At 35.0% G+C, this 18,704-nt stretch overlaps 1 protein-coding gene across 1 annotated transcript; it reads left to right on the forward strand.

Annotated features, from left to right (window-relative positions):
* Positions 1-481: 481 nt before the first annotated feature.
* BRD9 (bromodomain containing 9) lies at positions 482-18,532 on the forward strand (the record flags this gene model as incomplete). Its single annotated transcript, XM_009576871.1, has 11 exons — positions 482-702; positions 2,427-2,559; positions 4,299-4,359; positions 5,279-5,423; positions 8,504-8,614; positions 9,385-9,560; positions 12,638-12,770; positions 15,109-15,184; positions 16,613-16,708; positions 17,495-17,627; positions 18,421-18,532. Coding segments are annotated over 11 exons (1,397 nt in total), but the record flags the coding sequence as incomplete, so codon positions are not given.
* Positions 18,533-18,704: the final 172 nt, after the last annotated feature.

Raw genomic sequence — 18,704 nt, forward strand, 5'->3', positions numbered from 1 at the left:
GGTGGGAGAGGTGAAGCGGGCGGCGGCCTGAAGGAGGCGGGAGGCTGCCGCGTCCGCGCGAAGGCGGCTCGGGAGGGGCAGGGGGAACGCGGAGCGGGCGCTGGGGCGGTGGGTTTTGAGACCAAGCGTCCTCGTGGTTCGTACGGCTGTTACTGATGGATTCCAGTTATTGCAGTGGTTGAGCGATACTTGGTTTCACCTTATTCTGACAAGGATCTTGTGATGTTTTCAAGGAAAGCCGAGGAGTTAGCTCCTTAGGTATTACAGGTTTGTGGAAAATCATGATGTAAAATACGCTGAACAACTGTTTCTTAACTTGGATTTGTTAGTCTTCGCTATTATTTTTCTCTCCAAATGTATTGCATATATTTTCAACCTGCAGCAAATTCTTGTAAACAGTATTTCTAAAAGAAGCATCAGTAATTGCAGTATGCTATCATCTCCATGTGCATTTATGAAATGTTTTACTTTTTAAATTTAGATTATGCGGATAAGCCTTTGGAAAAACCTTTGAAGCTGGTCCTTAAAGTTGGAGGAAGTGAAGTGACTGAACTTTCTGGCTCAGGACATGATTCTAGTTACTATGATGACAGATCAGATCATGAGCGAGAACGACATAAAGAAAAGAAGAAAAAAAAGAAAAAAAAGTCTGAGAAGGAAAAAGAAAAGCATCTAGATGATGAGGAAAGAAGAAAGAGAAAGGTAAGCTGTGATTTTTACAGTTCAGACATACCAGTCTTCTTCAGGCTTGCTTATCAGATCTAAAATCTAGCACAGAGTACCAGAACCTTATTTTTGTTTTTTTAAATCACTGTTACAAGAAGCTTGTTGTGTGGAGGCAGCACTTCACAAATGTAGAAAACCCCTGTGTGTGTGTTGGTGTATTTCTCCCATTTAAAAGAAATATCCCTATGATGATGTTTATAACAAAGTAAAAGCTTGTTTCTTGTAACTGTTTTTCATATCCACTTGCTTTGTCTGTAGTATGAATACTTCCGTTTTTAGGTTGGATGTTTTGTATTTCAGCCAGGTCAGAAATATGTTTTGCTACCCTTTGGGGAGGGTATTTTCAGTTTTTCAAATAAATCTAGATTGCATTTCTGTTCCTAAGATACGCTAAGTTATTGGACATTGAAATTGGTATGTTTACTCAAAACAGCTTTCAGAAATCTGGTCTGTTGAGTACTGTGGTACAATAGTCTTGTTGGCTCTTGTTTAGAATAGCCTGCATGCTAGGCTTTGTGGCTTTGTTATTAGCAAATGGTGCAGTCACTTTAGTTGTCTGTGCTGAACCTTTAGGAGTTAGATTGAAATCAGCAAGAAGGCGTTGACGGTACAGTTACCTGTACAATTTCGTTTTAATAGTATTTCTTCTGTGTACTAATGGTTCTCTGACCTCTCTGGTTTTTTAATTCTCTTCTGTCATGTAGTTTTACTATTCTCGTATGACAGTTTTTTGGTACTATGTATGTGTGTATGGCTAACATCTGTCATTTCGAATTGATTTATTTGTTAGGCTTGTATTACTTGAAAGTGATGTATCTTGTAGGATCATGTGAGGCTCTTGAATACAGGGCAGAGTGGAAAATTTTCTTTGTACAAATATTTTCAAATGTTTCAGTTAAGAGTACGGCTGGGACTTGAAATGTAGCAAAACAACTGTCTTTAATACAAGAGCTTGCAGAATCAAATAAAATTATTTGGTTTGCCTGTGATAAATTGGGCGGGGGGAGGGGTGTTTGGATTTTTTTTTTCCTAGAACTTCATTATTAGTGCATGCAAAAGAAGCTAATGGATGGATAAGTAACAAAACTGTAGTTTAAACAAGGTTAATGAAAGTATGCTTTTCTGTGTGAACATGAATAATTACTGTAAGATTATAGGGATAACTCAGGCATGCCTTTGCTTTGAAGCTCAGGAAGAGATCATTAGTTGCCACCACTGTTACAGAGCATTTCTTATGGTTCTTTTGTAGGCTTCCTAAATTATCACCTGCTTTATTGATTCCTGTTTAATGCACCAAACAACAAAAACAGATTGATCAAAGCAGAGCTACAGACTGATCTTTACTGAATAGTAAATTAACTTCCTTTACTCTCTGGTGTAGCTTATTATCCATGCAATTTTACATATAAATAGTTTCAGAGTTTTAACAACATTCTTTTCAGTAAAAGTACAGTAACTAATGATAGAACAATAGTGTATTAAATACAAAGAAGCAAAAGGTGAACAGTATTAATTTTAATCAGAGAAGAAAATTGAAAAAGTGACAGTGAAAATGTATGCACTATTTTTTAAATCATATTATGGCTCAGATATAGAATGAGTATTCCAGATGAAAAATCGCTGTCTCTTACCTTTTGGTGTGTGGGATTGCACATTCCAAGTACGTTCTTCTAAAATCTGTCTTCTTCCTGCTGTGCTAGGAAGAGAAAAAGAGGAAACGGGAGAAAGAACAGTGTGACACTGAAGGAGAAACTGATGACTTTGATCCTGGGAAAAAAGTGGAGGTTGAACCTCCTCCAGATCGTCCTGTCAGAGCATGCAGAACTCAGCCAGGTGAGCAGTGTGAAAAATTAAATCATCTTGAGTGTTTTTAAAAGCACGCACAACAAAACTTTTGTCAAAGGTACCAAAATGTAAAGTTTCCATGAGGATTTGCTGAAATCTAGAGACTTTATTTTTTCCAACATTCAGAACTTTCTGCTATCTGAAAAGTCAATATTCCTCTTTGTGCTTCTGACTTTTAGTAGATTTGTTTTCATGTGACTGAACTTGCTAAGGACATCTGGCTCATGTTACTTGGCAGAATAAAGCTAGTATAAAAGTATTATTGTGCGTAGTGTTCCCCTAATTCCTTCTTCTTAGCATTTCCTCAGCATTTACAGAGCAATGGTCAGAATGTCTGAAACTAAATTTTGCTCGGTTCAAGGGAAAAAGTCTTGTGGAGACTGCTTAGCAGTTGTTACGGTCTTTTTTTATAACCTATGTGGAGTTTTAACTAATATCTCTATTTTCATCAAAAGTATGGCAGTAAGTTGTGATAGGGTGTCTCTAAAGACCATAGTCCCCCCAGTTTTCATTTATCAATCTTCTTTAATTCTCATCACCAGCCAAAAACTTACCAGTTCTGTGTGGTAACTTCTGCATGTTTAATCCCTTCAGATTTTGTGATGCTTTCTCCATCTGTAGCCATTTCTTGATAGTTAAAACTCAACATTATCCAGTGAACACTTTTACTTATAAGAATTTTCAAATACATCGTGATCTCGGTACACATATGCCTGGAAATAGAACTTAGTAGCAAAAAGTTGGGTCTTTAGGAATATTGTGAGTCCTTTCTTTGGAACACTGCCCATTGACTGGTCAAGTAATTTACTGAGGAATTTCATGACTGCACATTAAATTAAGGAACGGTGTCCATCAACTGTCAAGGTGACCTAATAGGGGTAACAGAAATTTTCTGGTCAAAGCTTTATGTCTCTGGGTAGTATGGAGCCTTGAAAAACTGACAAGCTAAAAACTGATCTCTATATTGACAAGGCTTCTCTTTTCATCTGCTTGGAAAACGTCGTTTGAAAGCATATAAATTGCCTTACCTGTTCTGGTTAAGAAAGGAAATGTCTCTCCATTATCATGATGAAGAGTTGGAGTTTTAATTATAGATTGCAGCATGCTGCTTCTTTAGTTTTTCAAACTTCACATTAAAGCCAGTCTCTCTGAAGTATATGCATGGAACAGGTAATTAATTTGTAATGTTTATTGTTTAATCTGTACAGGAAGTGAAATCATAGTCAGTACCTCTCTTGCCAGCAAATCTGCATCTATTTATCACACTTCTTTTTGACTGAAAAGATTCGGAGAAGCTAATTGCATGGGTGTTATGGTAAAGAAACAATTAAAATTGCACGGATAACATGTTGTAAGAATGTGGATTCCCAACTGCAGTATTTAAGCAATGAAGTTTCACTTTTCCTGTAAAAATACATAACACCTTACTTTCACCTTTTTAATACGTTTTCTTACAACTATTAGACTTAGCATTACGTCTGATTTAATGTCTACTAGTTTGTAATGTGATTAAAACTCAGTCAGTAGTAAAGGAGAAGAAATAGTTACCGTATGCTTAGAAATCTGACGTGCTTCTGCTTTGAAATCCACGTCTCATTGACCTTCAGATCAGTACAAGCTGTACTTGTAGTTAAGATTTTTCTCTCTGGTATTTATATTTTTAAATAAATAAATATACCTATATTCTGTTTCATTGCACATAACTGTGTTTCCGTCTCAAACTGCAGCTGAACATGAGAGCACACCGATCCAGCAATTACTAGAACATTTCCTTCGCCAGCTTCAAAGGTATTAAGCGTATTGTGTCTAGAGCTGTGTCGACAATGTCTAATGTATATTTATATGTGGTACTTTACAACTTCTTATCCTGGCTTTCTGTTTGAAAATAGTGCGTAAAGACTGGCTGTAATATATTTGGTAACCTTGCAACCATGTCAGACATGGTAGTTTCTAAATTAGTTGAAGAAAATTATTACCAACTATTCAATTCTAGCTTTTGGCGGGGAGGTGTTTTGGGCAGAGCATACATTGCAATTATAAATTTATTAAATATTAATGACTTAGTTTAGGAATTATAAAACGGTTATGAATTTTAATAGTTTAAAAGATTGAACTGTTTTCATGAAATACTGTTTTATTCCGTGTCCTCTGTCAGATACCAAAGCAAGTTTATACCTGCTTACTTGATAATCCTCTTAATTTGGAGAGGCTTGTTATTTTATTGTTTTCCATAAGATGTTAACCCTGTACCTCATGTTTTTTTTTTTTTTAAAAAAAACCAACCAAACAAACAACAGAATGTTTCATTTTCCTTTTTTATTACATAGCAATAAGCTGAATTTGGAACTAATTTGAAAATATTAAACACTGTAGTTATTTTTAGAGGACCTCACGAACAAGAAGAATCAAAGAGGTTATTACTCAGTGAAGCCAAAAGACCCATTTGGAGTGTAGAGACACAGAAAGCATACAAGAAATAATTAAGTAATTCAAGAACTAGCTGAATCCCTTTCAAAAGGTCTACATATGTGTAATCAAAATTCTCTCCTGTATCAGGAAATTTTTCAAATATGCTTCTGTTTTATGAGATTGCTTTTAGTGTTTTCTTTTTAAGTAGTACTATTCTTTTTATACCATTAATGTGGTATAAAAACAATAATCATTTTGTTTGCTGATATAAATCTAAATGTATTATTTTTATTTTTAGGAAAGATCCTCATGGGTTTTTTGCTTTTCCAGTCACGGATGCCATAGCTCCTGGATATTCCATGATAATAAAGCACCCCATGGATTTTGGTACGATGAAGGAAAAAATTGCAGCGAATGAATACAAATCCGTCACTGAATTCAAGGTGAATTGACAGAGATTTAGTTATTTCACAACTCTTTAGTAAGAAACTGAAGATTCTTTTTAAATGTAGAAGCCTTTCTTACGTTAATTATTTTAATGTGCCTTTTTTCAGAACTGAACGCGTTTGTATATTCTGTGTGTCAGAATGGGTTTCTTGCTTTGTTTTTCACTGTGGAAGTGAAAATTTGTCAGATTCTACTACAATCTACTATAAATTACTGTGGAAACCAAGAACATGCTCTAAAGTTCTGTGGAATTCATGCTGCTAGACATAAACAGGAATAATACTATCGCAAAGACTTAAGTGGTTGAAGAACCTGGAGCTCCTTTTTTTTTTTTTTTTTTAAATCTAGGCCTGGTTAGATTGATTAAAAGACAATTTTGACATGTCTGCAAGAAAACTGTGGATATACTGAAGCATTTTGTATAAGATTCAGTAACAGCTATGTATTTTTTATCTTTAATTATCCTGTTTTCCATATAACTTCATTTGGAATGGTCTTTTGGCAGAAACTTATTTGGCAGGTTTATTGGCAACTTGCCTTAGCTATGTTGTGTATTGCTATTGCTGTAATACTTTATTGGATGCATTGTCGTTTTACAGACAGTGCAGTAAGAAATCTTTTCATGGTATTGCCAGCTCCTGGAAGGAAAGCAGTTTTCTTTAACTGATTCATAAAGTTCTATTAGCTGCCTTCAGTGTTACTGTTTTCTGGAGTGCTGTTGATACAATAATAGACTTGGCAGAGAGCATTGGCTTGCTTCTCAGAGTTAATTTCTTTTGAAAGGTCCAGCAAGGTGAGCAAAGAATGGCTTATTTTTCCTATAGGTGCTTTGACAAAGATTATTCTGTTTTGTTATATATGCTTTATTTTTCAAAAAAATTAGAGAGATTTATAGGAAATAGTAAAAAAGGATTCATAATTGCATTGCCGTCAGCAATGCCTTCAGGTCTTTAGATTCTGGCTTGCTGGATTGTCTTATTCAGCAACTTAAAAAGGAAGTTTGAATGGGAGCTCTGTGGCTCTATTTAATTACAGGCAAGGTTGCAATATTGAAACTGGTGGGATAGCAACCTAAAAAAAAATGAGAATTGCAGTATTGTTTAGACTGACAGATTCTTTTTTTTCTGAAGGACTTGGTTTCTGCTGATACTCTGAGGAGCAATAAATGGTTGCATCTTACAGTGACAAAGAGGTTGGACTCCCTTGCTGGATATATGAGTGTACCTAATTATGCTTACGCCTTTGTAATTCTGTGTAATAGAGAAATGAAGTTTATAGGGTTTTGACCTCTAAAACAAGGCTTGCTCAAAGGGTTATCTTTCATTTCTGATATACCTATTATAATTAGCTGAAGCTAGCACAAGCCGATAAATAACCTGCCTAAGAGTAGAATCCGCAAGAATCCGCATTTGCTGCATTTAGAAGAGCAGAAATTGCTGCAGAAAACTCATCAGTTTTGCTGCCGAAAAAAGAGTTTACTTCAAAGTTGGGCAAGCAAAAGATTATTCTGTCTCCTTTAGTGCAGAATGTCAAAGGCCATCACTAGATGTATAGCTCGCATGGGCTTCTTTATCTGATTCTTGGCTCATAGTTTGCTCCTCCATCTCACCTTCTCAATTTCTGTTTTTGTGATGGTCTCGTTAAGTGAAGGCAGATGGCTTAAATGCCACAGAAAGTCACAGACTACCAATTGTAACTCTGTTCACCTACTTGCTTGATGACAACTACTAAATGATTAAAAGAGCACTGCTCTGACACCCCTGTGTGGAAACAGGAAGTAAAACAATTTTTTGTTTTTAGAGAATCTGATCAGGATTGCAGTAGGGCAAGCTTATTTTTTGTAAACGCTGGGTGCCAGAGAAAGTCTGTAGAAAGACTTCTATGTCCAGCCGCTATAGTAACCTTCAAAAATCTTTGTCTCAGCAAATCTATTCACTGATCTGTAAACTCAATGGGTTAACTTTTCAAAAAGCATACCATTGTGTTTGCATACACTTTTGCACAGAATCAAGTCATCATCAAATATAGTGGATTCATGCACAAAAAACATCTGCATTTGTGTCTACAGAATAAATGAAACCTAATTGCTTGAACAATCATTTTTTACATATTGAAAAGTTATTAAGAGAGAAGAATATATTCTTAAATCAGGTGCCAGTTTATTTTGTTAGGATCCAATTGTGAAGTGCCTGGAAAGACTACTGCATGATTCTTGGTTATTGATTTGCCAACTTCAGGAATTTTCAGAGGCATATAATAATGTCTTTTTACTTCAGTGTTTCATAGAGCTTCTAATAATGCTTTCTATGCTTTACAGATCAGTAGCACGTGACTAGAAAAAAGGCACCCTAGAAAAAGCTTTTGCAATCTGCAACAAATTTTTTTGGTTCTGTTTACAGTGGAGTGTGTCGCATCTGTTTTGGGAACTTGCGTCAGTAAAAATTACTTGAAATTATGTATGACGGATAACCATTCAAAGGAGAAGACAAAACCAGGCTTGGCTGCTCTGTTCTTTCATTACATGTGATGAGCATCCAGAAGGCTGTTTCTTATGCTTTGAAGTTTTCTTTTTTTGTTTTTGTTTTGATGCAAGTGACTGAAAAAGTGGTCAAATTACTAGAATTAAAATTATATGTAAGACACTTTGTATCTTTCTGATGTCATTGTATATCTCAAGTCTATTCTGATTTAGAAGGTGGGAAAACCACCAAAAAGTACTTACTTTGGTGTCTCAGTCCTTCTATTAATTACTCCATTTCTTCTGTTTGGTCCATTTGCATAAGGAGGAAACGTTACATTTGGTATTCAGGAAAAAGTGGGTTGGTTTTTTTTGTTATATAACCAAAAAGCCAATTCCAAACAAAACTGAGCATCTCGAACAAGCAAAAAGTGCTCAAACCTTTGCAATTCTGTGTTACCTTTTGGCTTGCATTTACTCCATAAGCCTGCTGCTAAAATATTATTGTGTTTTTCACAGAGCTGCCGTGATGGAATGGTATCTTCCAGTCATTTAACAAAGGAATTACAAACAAAGGAGTTTGAAATTTTAAAAGTTCTTTTGTTTTGTATTTTACAGGCAGATTTTAAACTGATGTGTGATAATGCAATGACTTACAACAGACCAGATACTGTTTACTACAAGCTAGCCAAGAAGATACTGCACACAGGCTTTAAGATGATGAGCAAAGTAAGAGACCTATTAAAAACAAAAAGCAGAAACTCTTTGGGGGTTTTATTGTCATACTTAAAAGGAACATAATTAGTAACAATGATAAATGTTATTTCATCCATCTGTGATTAATTATAGCAGTGCCTGTTAGTGCTGCTATATTTAAGGGCTTGATAGCATTCTTGTTGAAACTACACCCTTATTTCTCAACCTTATCTGCACCACTGAAGTCTGTAGGAGCTTCTTCCACTGGCCTCAGTGGAAGCAATTAAGATCCACATATATAAAACCCAATTGTAAAATATTGCTTCTGGCTGAAACTTTGAAAACAAGATCTCATTTAAGTTTTGTTTCTGCATAAACAAGAAAGCTTTTCTTTTTTGGAGGTGGGGAGGTTTCAGGGGTTTCACAGATGCGCGTGTGCAAACACATTTTTTACTCAAATACAGTTGTTGGCTTGTAAAATGAAGTTATTTTGGTGAGCTGCTCTGTGTGTTTGCGTGTGTGTGTGTGCACGCATGTGTTGCAGTTATGGTAAGTTTTGTGTAAAATAGGCAGTTGTCTTTGCATATGCAGTTTTTTTTTTTTTGTTTGTTTCTCTCTTGATAGTTGGGCTGCAGAAATTCTGATGCCATGCTACCATGACCAAATCATGTTGCATCACCATTGGAAACGAGGCATTAAGAACAAAATAAGGCCATGGCCATTCCCATCCCATTCCATTATCATAGCATCTTGGCTATGAGGGAAAGGTTAAGTCCCTGCCGCTCTGTCCTTTCTGATTCTAGGAACGGCTGTTAGCTTTGAAGCGCAGCATGTCGTTTATGCAGGACATGGATTTTTCTCAGCAGGCAGCTCTTTTGGGTGATGAAGACACAGCAGTTGAGGAACCTGTCCCTGAAGTTGTTCCTGTACAAGCAGAGACTACCAAGAAATCCAAAAAGCAAAATAAAGAAGTTATTAGGTAAAGGTTTTAATGGGCATGCTTACTAGTTCGTTGCAGCTTTTGTAATAATATTAGACAGCAGGAAAGAATTGAGGAAAAAATCTTCTTTCAGCCTTTTTCCTTGTGGTCTGTAGGATAAATGGGCAATTTTATTGTCTTTTATTTATTTGTTTATTTATAAAACTAGTTTAATAACCCAGTGATTCCCAAGTTGAAACAAACAATTCAAAGAATGACTGCATATTCTTTTAAACACTTACAGTTAATGTATATGTAGATATTTTTATCCTTCTTTATATTAAATAATGAGTAGTTTCTTCTCATTAGGTTTCATTTTTAACATAGCCACAAATACCTTTCGCATTTTGTCCTTTTTTTTTTTTTTCTTCTTCTCTTTTCTAAAATGATTGACTGTATCAAAATCTAACAGGATCTTTCTGGGAGGCCAAAGTGGTCCCAGATCAGTAAATGATTTTATTTAACTTTAGTCTTATCTGGCAGGATATAGAGGTACAGGAGATTATTTCTGGAGCAGATGATAACATCTTCCCAATGAAATCTTATTAAGCTTCTTTGTAAAATACATTGCTAGTGCAATAGCTATCTTCCAGCTAATAGGCACCCCTGTGTCACAAAGTCACGTTTTTATGGCTAAAATCTAATTTTAGTCAAATTAAAGGGTATTACTTTGTTTTATGAGGAGATTTTAGCAGAAACTGAGATTTACAAGCGAATTATGTTGTTCAGTGTTCTTACATAGGCATCCTAGGATAGATGTTGAATTTAAATTGTAAAGCATTATATCAACTGGAATTTTATGAAAATAAAACTGTAACAGAGCATTGCTAGTCATGTCTTAATCTGATCATGTAGATATGTTCTGCAGGCTTCTTTCTTAAACATCCAAAGTAAAAAAAGTGAAATGTAACTTGTTATTTCAAGTTCATGGTCTCTCATTTTTGTTGGAAGTGAACTTTAGAGTTCTGATCAGCCATATGTTTTTTGTTACACTTCAAGCATTTTTGTAATCTTGCTTAATGTCTGATGGAAGAAGTAGTATTTTAATGTAGTTGTTTTGTGGAAATAGGAGACTGCAACATGTATCTTCAAAAATAATTCTAAACTGAGTAATTTTTTTGGCTGGAACTATTCTAATGTCCACATACAGAAACATATCTGTTGCTGAATCATGGAGAATTATCACAGTGTAATTTGTTCTTTGTTTAATGGATTGTGTATAGGAATTAACTGAAAGCACCTTTCTGTAAACAAGACTTGATTGGGGGGGAGATGATTTGGTTTTTGTTTGGTTGGTTTTTTTAGAAGATATGATGATTTGGTTTGTGTGGTGCCCAGAATAATAATTCTCTTCTGATTAATTCTTACATGAACTCTATTACAGGAGTAACTTTGTACTTTGCCATGTTTTGTGTGCTCACCTTCAAATACAGATAGCTAACAGAGCAAGAAATTGAGACTGCCAAGCAATATAGTACTGCTCTGTCTTTAATATCTACCTTAACATACAATTCAGATAGTTAAAAATAACTGACCTTTAATTTTATCCTGATACCAGTTTCCTTGCAATCAGTTGTGGTATAAATTTACTTTCCTGTTCTTTTCAATGTTTATGTAGCTTTAGCAGTTGGAATTAATTTGTTTTTTCTAATAACTTGACTTTTTAAACACTTGTATTTTGGCATCAAGAGGATAGATATTATTCTTCTCGATGTACAATAGGAGCTTTGGGGGGAGAATCGAACCTAATAGCAGATATTTTTGCCTTCCTATTTCACAGTTAAAAACAGAGAAAGAGCTGAAGTCAATGTTTGCAAAGTGTTAAAGCAGTTTAGATCTCTATACTGTAGTTTAAAAAGTGACTTGATCACTTGGACATCCTATATCTAAGTAGTTTTTGAAAATTTTGTCCAGGATGTTGCAACCTTCTGAACATTCTCTCAAAATTCTTGTCTGTTAAGTATTCTTTAGAGTGTGATAGAAAGTGCCAGTTGTTTAGGAGTTTCCTGCTGTGTACACCCTTTCTTAAAGTTTCAATGAAACAAAAATCCTGTAACACATTTGCCTCATAATAGTATGATCCTGTGATGTTTTTATTGTTTTTAATAGCAAAACTTTCTTGTGTATCGGATCTGAATCTCTATACAGAGAGAAATTCTTAGCTAAGCAAATGGAAGAAGATACCCCAGGAGAGAGAAATGGATTTGGTGTGAGGAGATGCTCTACCCAGTACCTAAGGTGTTTGGCCCTAGTGTCTAATGTCCGTATAATGCCCTGAAAGATTTTGATGTACAAAGTTTATTTTAAATATATAATATAATGAAGACTGCCATATCTTATGATATCTTCACACTTCCCCTTATAATACTACCTTTCTCTGATTTTATATAATAGCTAAGATATGTCCTGTTCCATCTTAGGTATGCTTATTTGTTATGTTTTTATTGTTTTGGTGCTTTAATGAAAAGGGATCTACTGAAGGATAAATGTTAAATTCTGTAATTTCAATGAGAAGGAATAATGTGATTGATACTAATTAGGAATACTAATTGCCAATATTAACAAACAGGAATTAAAGGACTCCCTGTTAGACTGGGAGCAGTGTCCTACTTTTACAAGCAACTAAATGACATAATCCTCATAAATGCAGCCTGTTTCTTGGTTTTTTTCCTCAGATTAGAGTTACACAGTCTCCATTCCCTCATCACGTAATTTCTTTTCTGCATCTTTCTATTTGGAATTTGTGAAACTAGCAAATTTGTGCATGTGGGAGACTAAGGACGCATACAACATTCACCTTGCAATTTTACTCCCAATCTCTGTTTTGTAATACTTCCTCTATTTTCGTCAAGGTACAGAAAAAATTTTTGAAGTTCAGTAGTTTGGTAGTTCTCAGCTTCTGCTGCAAAACTTCAGTTTCATAATATGATTATAATTCCACTTAAATGCTAAAGTATAAAGTAGACTGATACTGGGAGAGGAGTGGGACTGATTGTTCTATTTAGCAAACCCAGAATTCAGCTGTTTGTTTTGTTTTAGCTTTTAATTTCTACAGCTACCCCTCTTTTCTTTCTTAGTTGCATATTTGAACCTGAGGGAAATGCGTGCAGCCTAACAGATAGCACTGCTGAAGAACATGTCCTGGCACTAGTGGAACATGCAGCGGATGAAGCTCGGGATAGGATCAATCGATATCTACCCAACAGCAAGGTCTACTGCACAACAAAGTTCACAATTCCATTTTGTGTCTGACTATTGAATGCTTTGTTTCATCTTGGGAAACAGGCTTTAGTGTTAGGTTTTCTGAGACTATAGCATCTAGGATGTATGCTCTGTGTGGAATACCAATATGACTATTGTCTATCATTTAGTTCCCACTGAAGCCCATTGTAGGGTGTCCTAAATGGATCTGAAGTTGTATTGTGTGTTTAACGTCTTTAGAAATTCACTTGCAAAAAACAGGGAAATGTTGCTCAGTCTTGAATTTGGCTTCCCTAATTGCAACCCTTAGCATCGAAAGTGATTAAAATAGCATCACACTACTTATTGTTGCAACCTCAGAAAAAACAAACTTTGGCATAGGTTGAAGGATTATTAGGATTTCCCCCCCAACCTAAGGAATTCAAGAAAATTTTAAGTGTTAAATTACTGTTTTCAATGAGAAGTCCAGAACCTCTTGTCATTTTGTATTTACAAGTAGTAGCTGTCAGCTGTAGCATATTCTTGTGTGAGTACAAAATACAGACATCCTTCAGTGACTAGGAGAAGATAGCAGTACTTTGTCCATGTTGGAATTTTGGACAGTACTAACCACAAGTTTGATCATCTTGAACATGATTCTGATACTGTTCCATGTATTTGGGTTTTGTGCTGTTCCAAGAGTTAGAAGGAAAAGCTCAGTAATACTGTTAATGCAGTTTTCTCAGGACGATCTGTTTATGGGCCGTGTTTTTCTTACCTATGTGATAATGATGGATTCCTTCATTACTTCATGCTAGGGTTGGAGTGAATGCTACAGGCCTGTGTTGAGATGTTTACTCTCTGTCCCTTTCATCGTGCGGAGTCTTATTACCATCGTTACACTTTGTCCTCATTCCTCATTCTGTCACATACTGTAGTGGCCACTGCAGTCGAAAAAAGAATCAGGATGTTGCTACATCCTGCATTTTCCACCTATTTTTTTTAACAACTGTTGCAGAAAAAACATTTGCTTTGAAGCATTAGTGGTAGCAGTTGTGTCTTCAAACTTAAATGTCTATTTCTTGGACAGCGTCCCTTGTTATGCAGTAACCTTAGGCTCAACTGGATTAGGAAATAAAGCCTCAAAGAACAGCGGGAGAAGGTTTCGTTTCTTCAGTGTATTTCTGTTTCTTTGGATAATTAGAAGACTTGCTAGGATTGAAGGCTATTTGAAACCTCCAAAGTAAGAGTGGCTTTTTAAAAAACCTATAAAGCAATACCAATCTTCTGCTAATTGCTAGCTTTATTGAAAAGGCCTTTCATGCTGATGCAGTCAGTTTTGCGGTGTTGAGGAAAGAGTTGTTTTAGGTGTGCAGCTCTTAATTGTCTAGGCTGTTAATCAGCTAGACAACCCTGAAGATCCCACTGAATCTAGGTAACATTGACACGTTCTTAGAGTTCAGCTATTGTTAACTTTTGCCACCACTTGAAGGTATTGTTCTTGCTCATTCTCTTTCCAGCATTTGTCACCTCTATTTTTATGATACACCAACATTAGCTTTGGCCTTATATATGGAGAGAGTTTTAAACTTTTCACGAGGGAGGGAAGGAAAAACAAAATAGGGGAGAGATATTTTGTTCAATTTACTTGGAAGTATTTACTAATATTTCTTTAGGGAGAGCATAGTTTTCGTTTTCTGTCTTTACTGAGAAGTTACAGTCTCTTTTGTACGATTCATGTGTAGTCAGTTTCTAGCATCAGCTTAGTTTCTTGCATCAATTCTGGCTCTATCTTTACAGACCCCAGTGTGTTCTATCGTCTTTCACATCTCTGGCTGTCTTTTTAGCATTGTGTTTATGTGCTCTGATAGGTCTGTCACAGCACCTCTTCCTCTAAGAATTTGATAGTGTGTTCATAAAAGTACTTCTAATGAGAGAAAGTTGTGGGTGAGATATGAAAACAAGCAGTTCAGTCTAGATTTGAAAATAAATAGTACGGTAGATTGTGGTTAAGAGTTACAGTTCTGCTTCTAAAAAGATAAATGTGTTCTAGGCTTCGCAGTCAGAAAGCCTGGCTCCATACTAATTATAACGGAATTGTTTTTGTCCTGGATGCAAACTTTAGATCTGAGTTATATATAGGACATACGAAGTTTTACTCCTACGTCTTCTGTTCTGAAGTATTTGCTAGGTGGTGATAAATAGCTGTGACCCAAGATTCTCTGTATTAAAAAGGGAATACCAGAGTGCAGGATCTGAATACAGCTAAAAATGCTTCTTATAGTTTTCTGTGTAAGTAAGCAACTCCTCCTTTGAGTTTGGACTGTTTTGGATGATTGCTTCTGTGTCTTTGTGGTTCTATTTACAGATTGGTTATCTGAAAAAAAAAGGAGATGGAACTTTATTATTTAGTGTAGTAAATTCATCTGATCCAGAAGCAGAAGGTAAATGCCATAATCTTTCAAGCAAACATTTCTAATGTTGAATGTTCTAGCAGATTTTGAAGTCTTAATTGAACATACAGATCCTGTGTAGTATAGGTGAGTTTTCAAAAAAAAAAAAAAAAAAAAATTTTTCCTCAACAGCTATATTTAGTATCTCAAATATAAGATGTTTCTCTTTGCCTTTCAAATTTTCACTCTCCAGATGCTCTGTTTTACTGATACTAACAGTAAGAAGGTAAAATAGTATCTATTTATAAGCACTTATACATGGCTACAACTTTATAGAGAACTTGGAAGACAAGCTTTTGCTCCTAGTACCCTGTAGTGTTAAAATCAAAAGGTGAATGAAAGTGCTGTAATCCTATGTAAATGTGCAATGCACAGATGCAAATTCAGAATCATCTTTTACCTTTTTTATTTCCCAATTTAAATAATTAGCTAAATTTCAGTTTTAAGTTAATTAGGTTTTGCTTAATTGTTTCTCTTTAGCTCCTTGATCTTTTCTGTGGGTTTTTGTTTGTGTTACTACTATACATTATTTATATTGTCGTATGCTTTCCACTTATTTTAGTTTTGAGCTCAAAATGCGGAAGTGTTGAAAGTTTGTAATGAAATGTCATAGTCTTTATGCTGTATGTCATGTTGATTTAGCACTTCCTTCTCTGCACCTTTTGAGATTGGAATTCATTCACAGCTTACCTACTGTTGCGTTGATAAATGCATGAACCCTTTTGACTAGTCATGTTTCTGTTGATTTTTTGATTGGGAGATACAAGCCTGTAACTCTATTACTGTCAAAATTCCTTTTCATTTGCTAGTAAATTTTTCTGGAATGAAATTGAGCATTTCGGCTGCCATTATGCCCTTACCTGTTTTTGAAAAAGTCAAATAATAAAGTGAATGTGATTTTAATACCTCTGAAATCATGCCACTGAAAATTTAAGACAGTGATGGTAATGGGAGCAGAGCAAGCTTTCACTATGTGCTGTAAAGTACTCTACTGTTTCCTGATGTTTCTGTGCTGCAGAATGTTTTTTGATTGTTCTTGATAGTTAAGACTAGTTATACAGAATTTGCAGCTAATAGTATAATCTGAATTTTTTCTTGTAGGTTTTTTTTTTTTTTTTCCTAGTAAGGTTCTTCGGATAAACTTGCGTTCTGTTGTTCAGTAATTGAGCATAATTACCATTAGATTCCATAACAGCTAGAGAGATTCAAAATAACTGGAAGTGTCCTAAATATTGTTGGGATTAGAGAACCTGAATTACACTACCTATCCTTAATAAAAATGTACAGATTAAAAGACATTTAGCCTTTATAGTAACTGCAACTTTTTAAAATAGCAAAATCTAAATATTCACCATAAATAAATTTTAAACATGAAATGCTTTTCTAAAAATTATTATCTTCTTTTAATCAAATTATTAGAGGAAGAGACTCATCCAGTGGATCTGAGTTCACTGTCAAGCAAATTATTACCTGGCTTCACTACACTGGGCTTTAAAGATGAACGAAGAAATAAAGGTAAATGCCAAAGAACATGTTTTAATTTTGTGTTAATTAAGTTTGAGCAATTTCTTGATAGAAAATAGTTCCAGATTGTACCTGTCTCCAAATGAAAGTTCACTTGGTTGTTTCTATAATATACAATTTTTCCATTTACAGTAGAATGCAGTTTTAATTAAATTTAGTTTTTTGCTTATTAAACATTACTTAATTAGGAGTTTATGGATTGATGTTTTGCCTTAGTGTAATAGCCACACTAGAAGCTTTCCAATAATGGTATTCCATTTTCTCTGGAGGAAATAATTTTTCCTGAGCAACTGTGCTTAGAGTTGAGAAAAAAAACTTTTGGTCATTTGCATTTTTGTATCATATGACAAGGATTTCACAAACTGTGGATTTTTTTTTTCTAGTATTACTGACATTTTTAATGGTTTCTAAACTGCTGTCCAGAAACTGATGACAACAACAACTGGCAAACAACAGTGAAGTAGACACATGCAAAAAGCAGAAATATAAAAAGGCGTGGGGGGATGAATTTTTTTTTGTTGGAGTGGGGTGGTTAACTTAGTTCTTTATTTTCCAGTAGCGTAAGTATGTTTATTTATATGGTTAAAATAGTTGCGCTGATTGTAGAGTCTGGAATTGTCCTTGAGATACTGCTCTTGATTTCAATTGGAGGAAAAAACACACTGCATTTTCTGTATCTGTTTCAGAAAACAAAATCTTCTTTTTCTTTTTTTTCCCCTCAAGTGATCTTTTACACTTGTGTTAATTATTTCTCATCTCTTTCTTCTACCTGTCTAGTAACCTTTCTTACAAGTGCTAGTACAGCACCCTCCATGCAAAACAACTCTATATTTCATGATTTGAAATCAGATGAAATGGAACTCCTGTACTCAGCATATGGTGATGAAACTGGAATACAATGTGCCTTAAGGTAAGCACTTCCTTATTAGGAGGCCTAACTTCTCATAGCAATTTTATGAAAAGCAATTTGGACTAAATTGTCAACTAGGAGCCTCCAAATCCTGATATATTTTCTAAAACTTATTTTAAAAAGAACTCACTATAAAACTTGAAGCTAGCTTTCATCCTGGTTGGTGGGGTCTTTTTTGGGTTTGTTTTTGGTTTGGTTTTTTTTTTTCCATTTGCACTTTTAAGTTACCCTATTTTATAGCAAGGCTGTTATGGATCTTGTTATTAGGGTCTTTGACCACAGGATATTATAGGTTGCTAAAGATTTTAGCGTTTTGCTTTAAACCCAGCACTAAGTAGGTTTAGATATGCAAGTAATAGATTTCAGTGACTTTAAAACAGTGATATTTTTCAAGGAGTTTCAAAACAGTTAAAGCTACTTGAAAAGGAAAATGCCACTTAACATTAAATTGTTAATCTGGGGGGGAAAGAATTAATGAAAAGGTTTTTTCTTTTCTATGTGTTTTTTTTTAACCCACTACCAATGATAGTTGAAGTGAAAATTTGCTGGTAGTTGTGAAAAACAAGTTTGCACATACATTTATTTCCATTTAAAAAAAAAAAAGAGAGAGAGAGAAGGAAAAAAAGCCCTATCTGGAAGGCCTTAATTGCTTTTCTGAAGAAGCATAGAAGAGTAAAAGAACAAGGAAAATGTAGGTGTAATGCAGCGTAGTTGGGGAAAACCATATTATAAGTTGAAATTTTTTTACAAAAGTAAACATTTTCTGTAATGCTTATATCTCCATTCCTACTAGCTTACAAGAATTTGTGAAGGACGCTGGAAATTACAGCAAGAAAATAGTAGATGATCTTCTGGACCAGATCACTAGTGGAGATCATTCCAAAACTATTTATCAGCTAAAGCAGGTGTGTCCTTGATGCACAGAAATGTCACAAGTTCATCAAAATAAGAATGGACCTATTTCTGCTTTTTAGTATTGTATGAGATACTTTGTTTTCCACTGTCAGTTTAAGCAGTGCAGGCTTAGCTGTTCATGCTAACTGTTCATCCAGGTCTGTTTAATATCTTTATCAATGA

The sequence above is a fragment of the Fulmarus glacialis genome, unplaced genomic scaffold (genome assembly GCF_000690835.1).
Source record: "Fulmarus glacialis isolate BGI_N327 unplaced genomic scaffold, ASM69083v1 Scaffold46430, whole genome shotgun sequence".
Lineage (NCBI taxonomy): Eukaryota > Metazoa > Chordata > Aves > Procellariiformes > Procellariidae > Fulmarus > Fulmarus glacialis.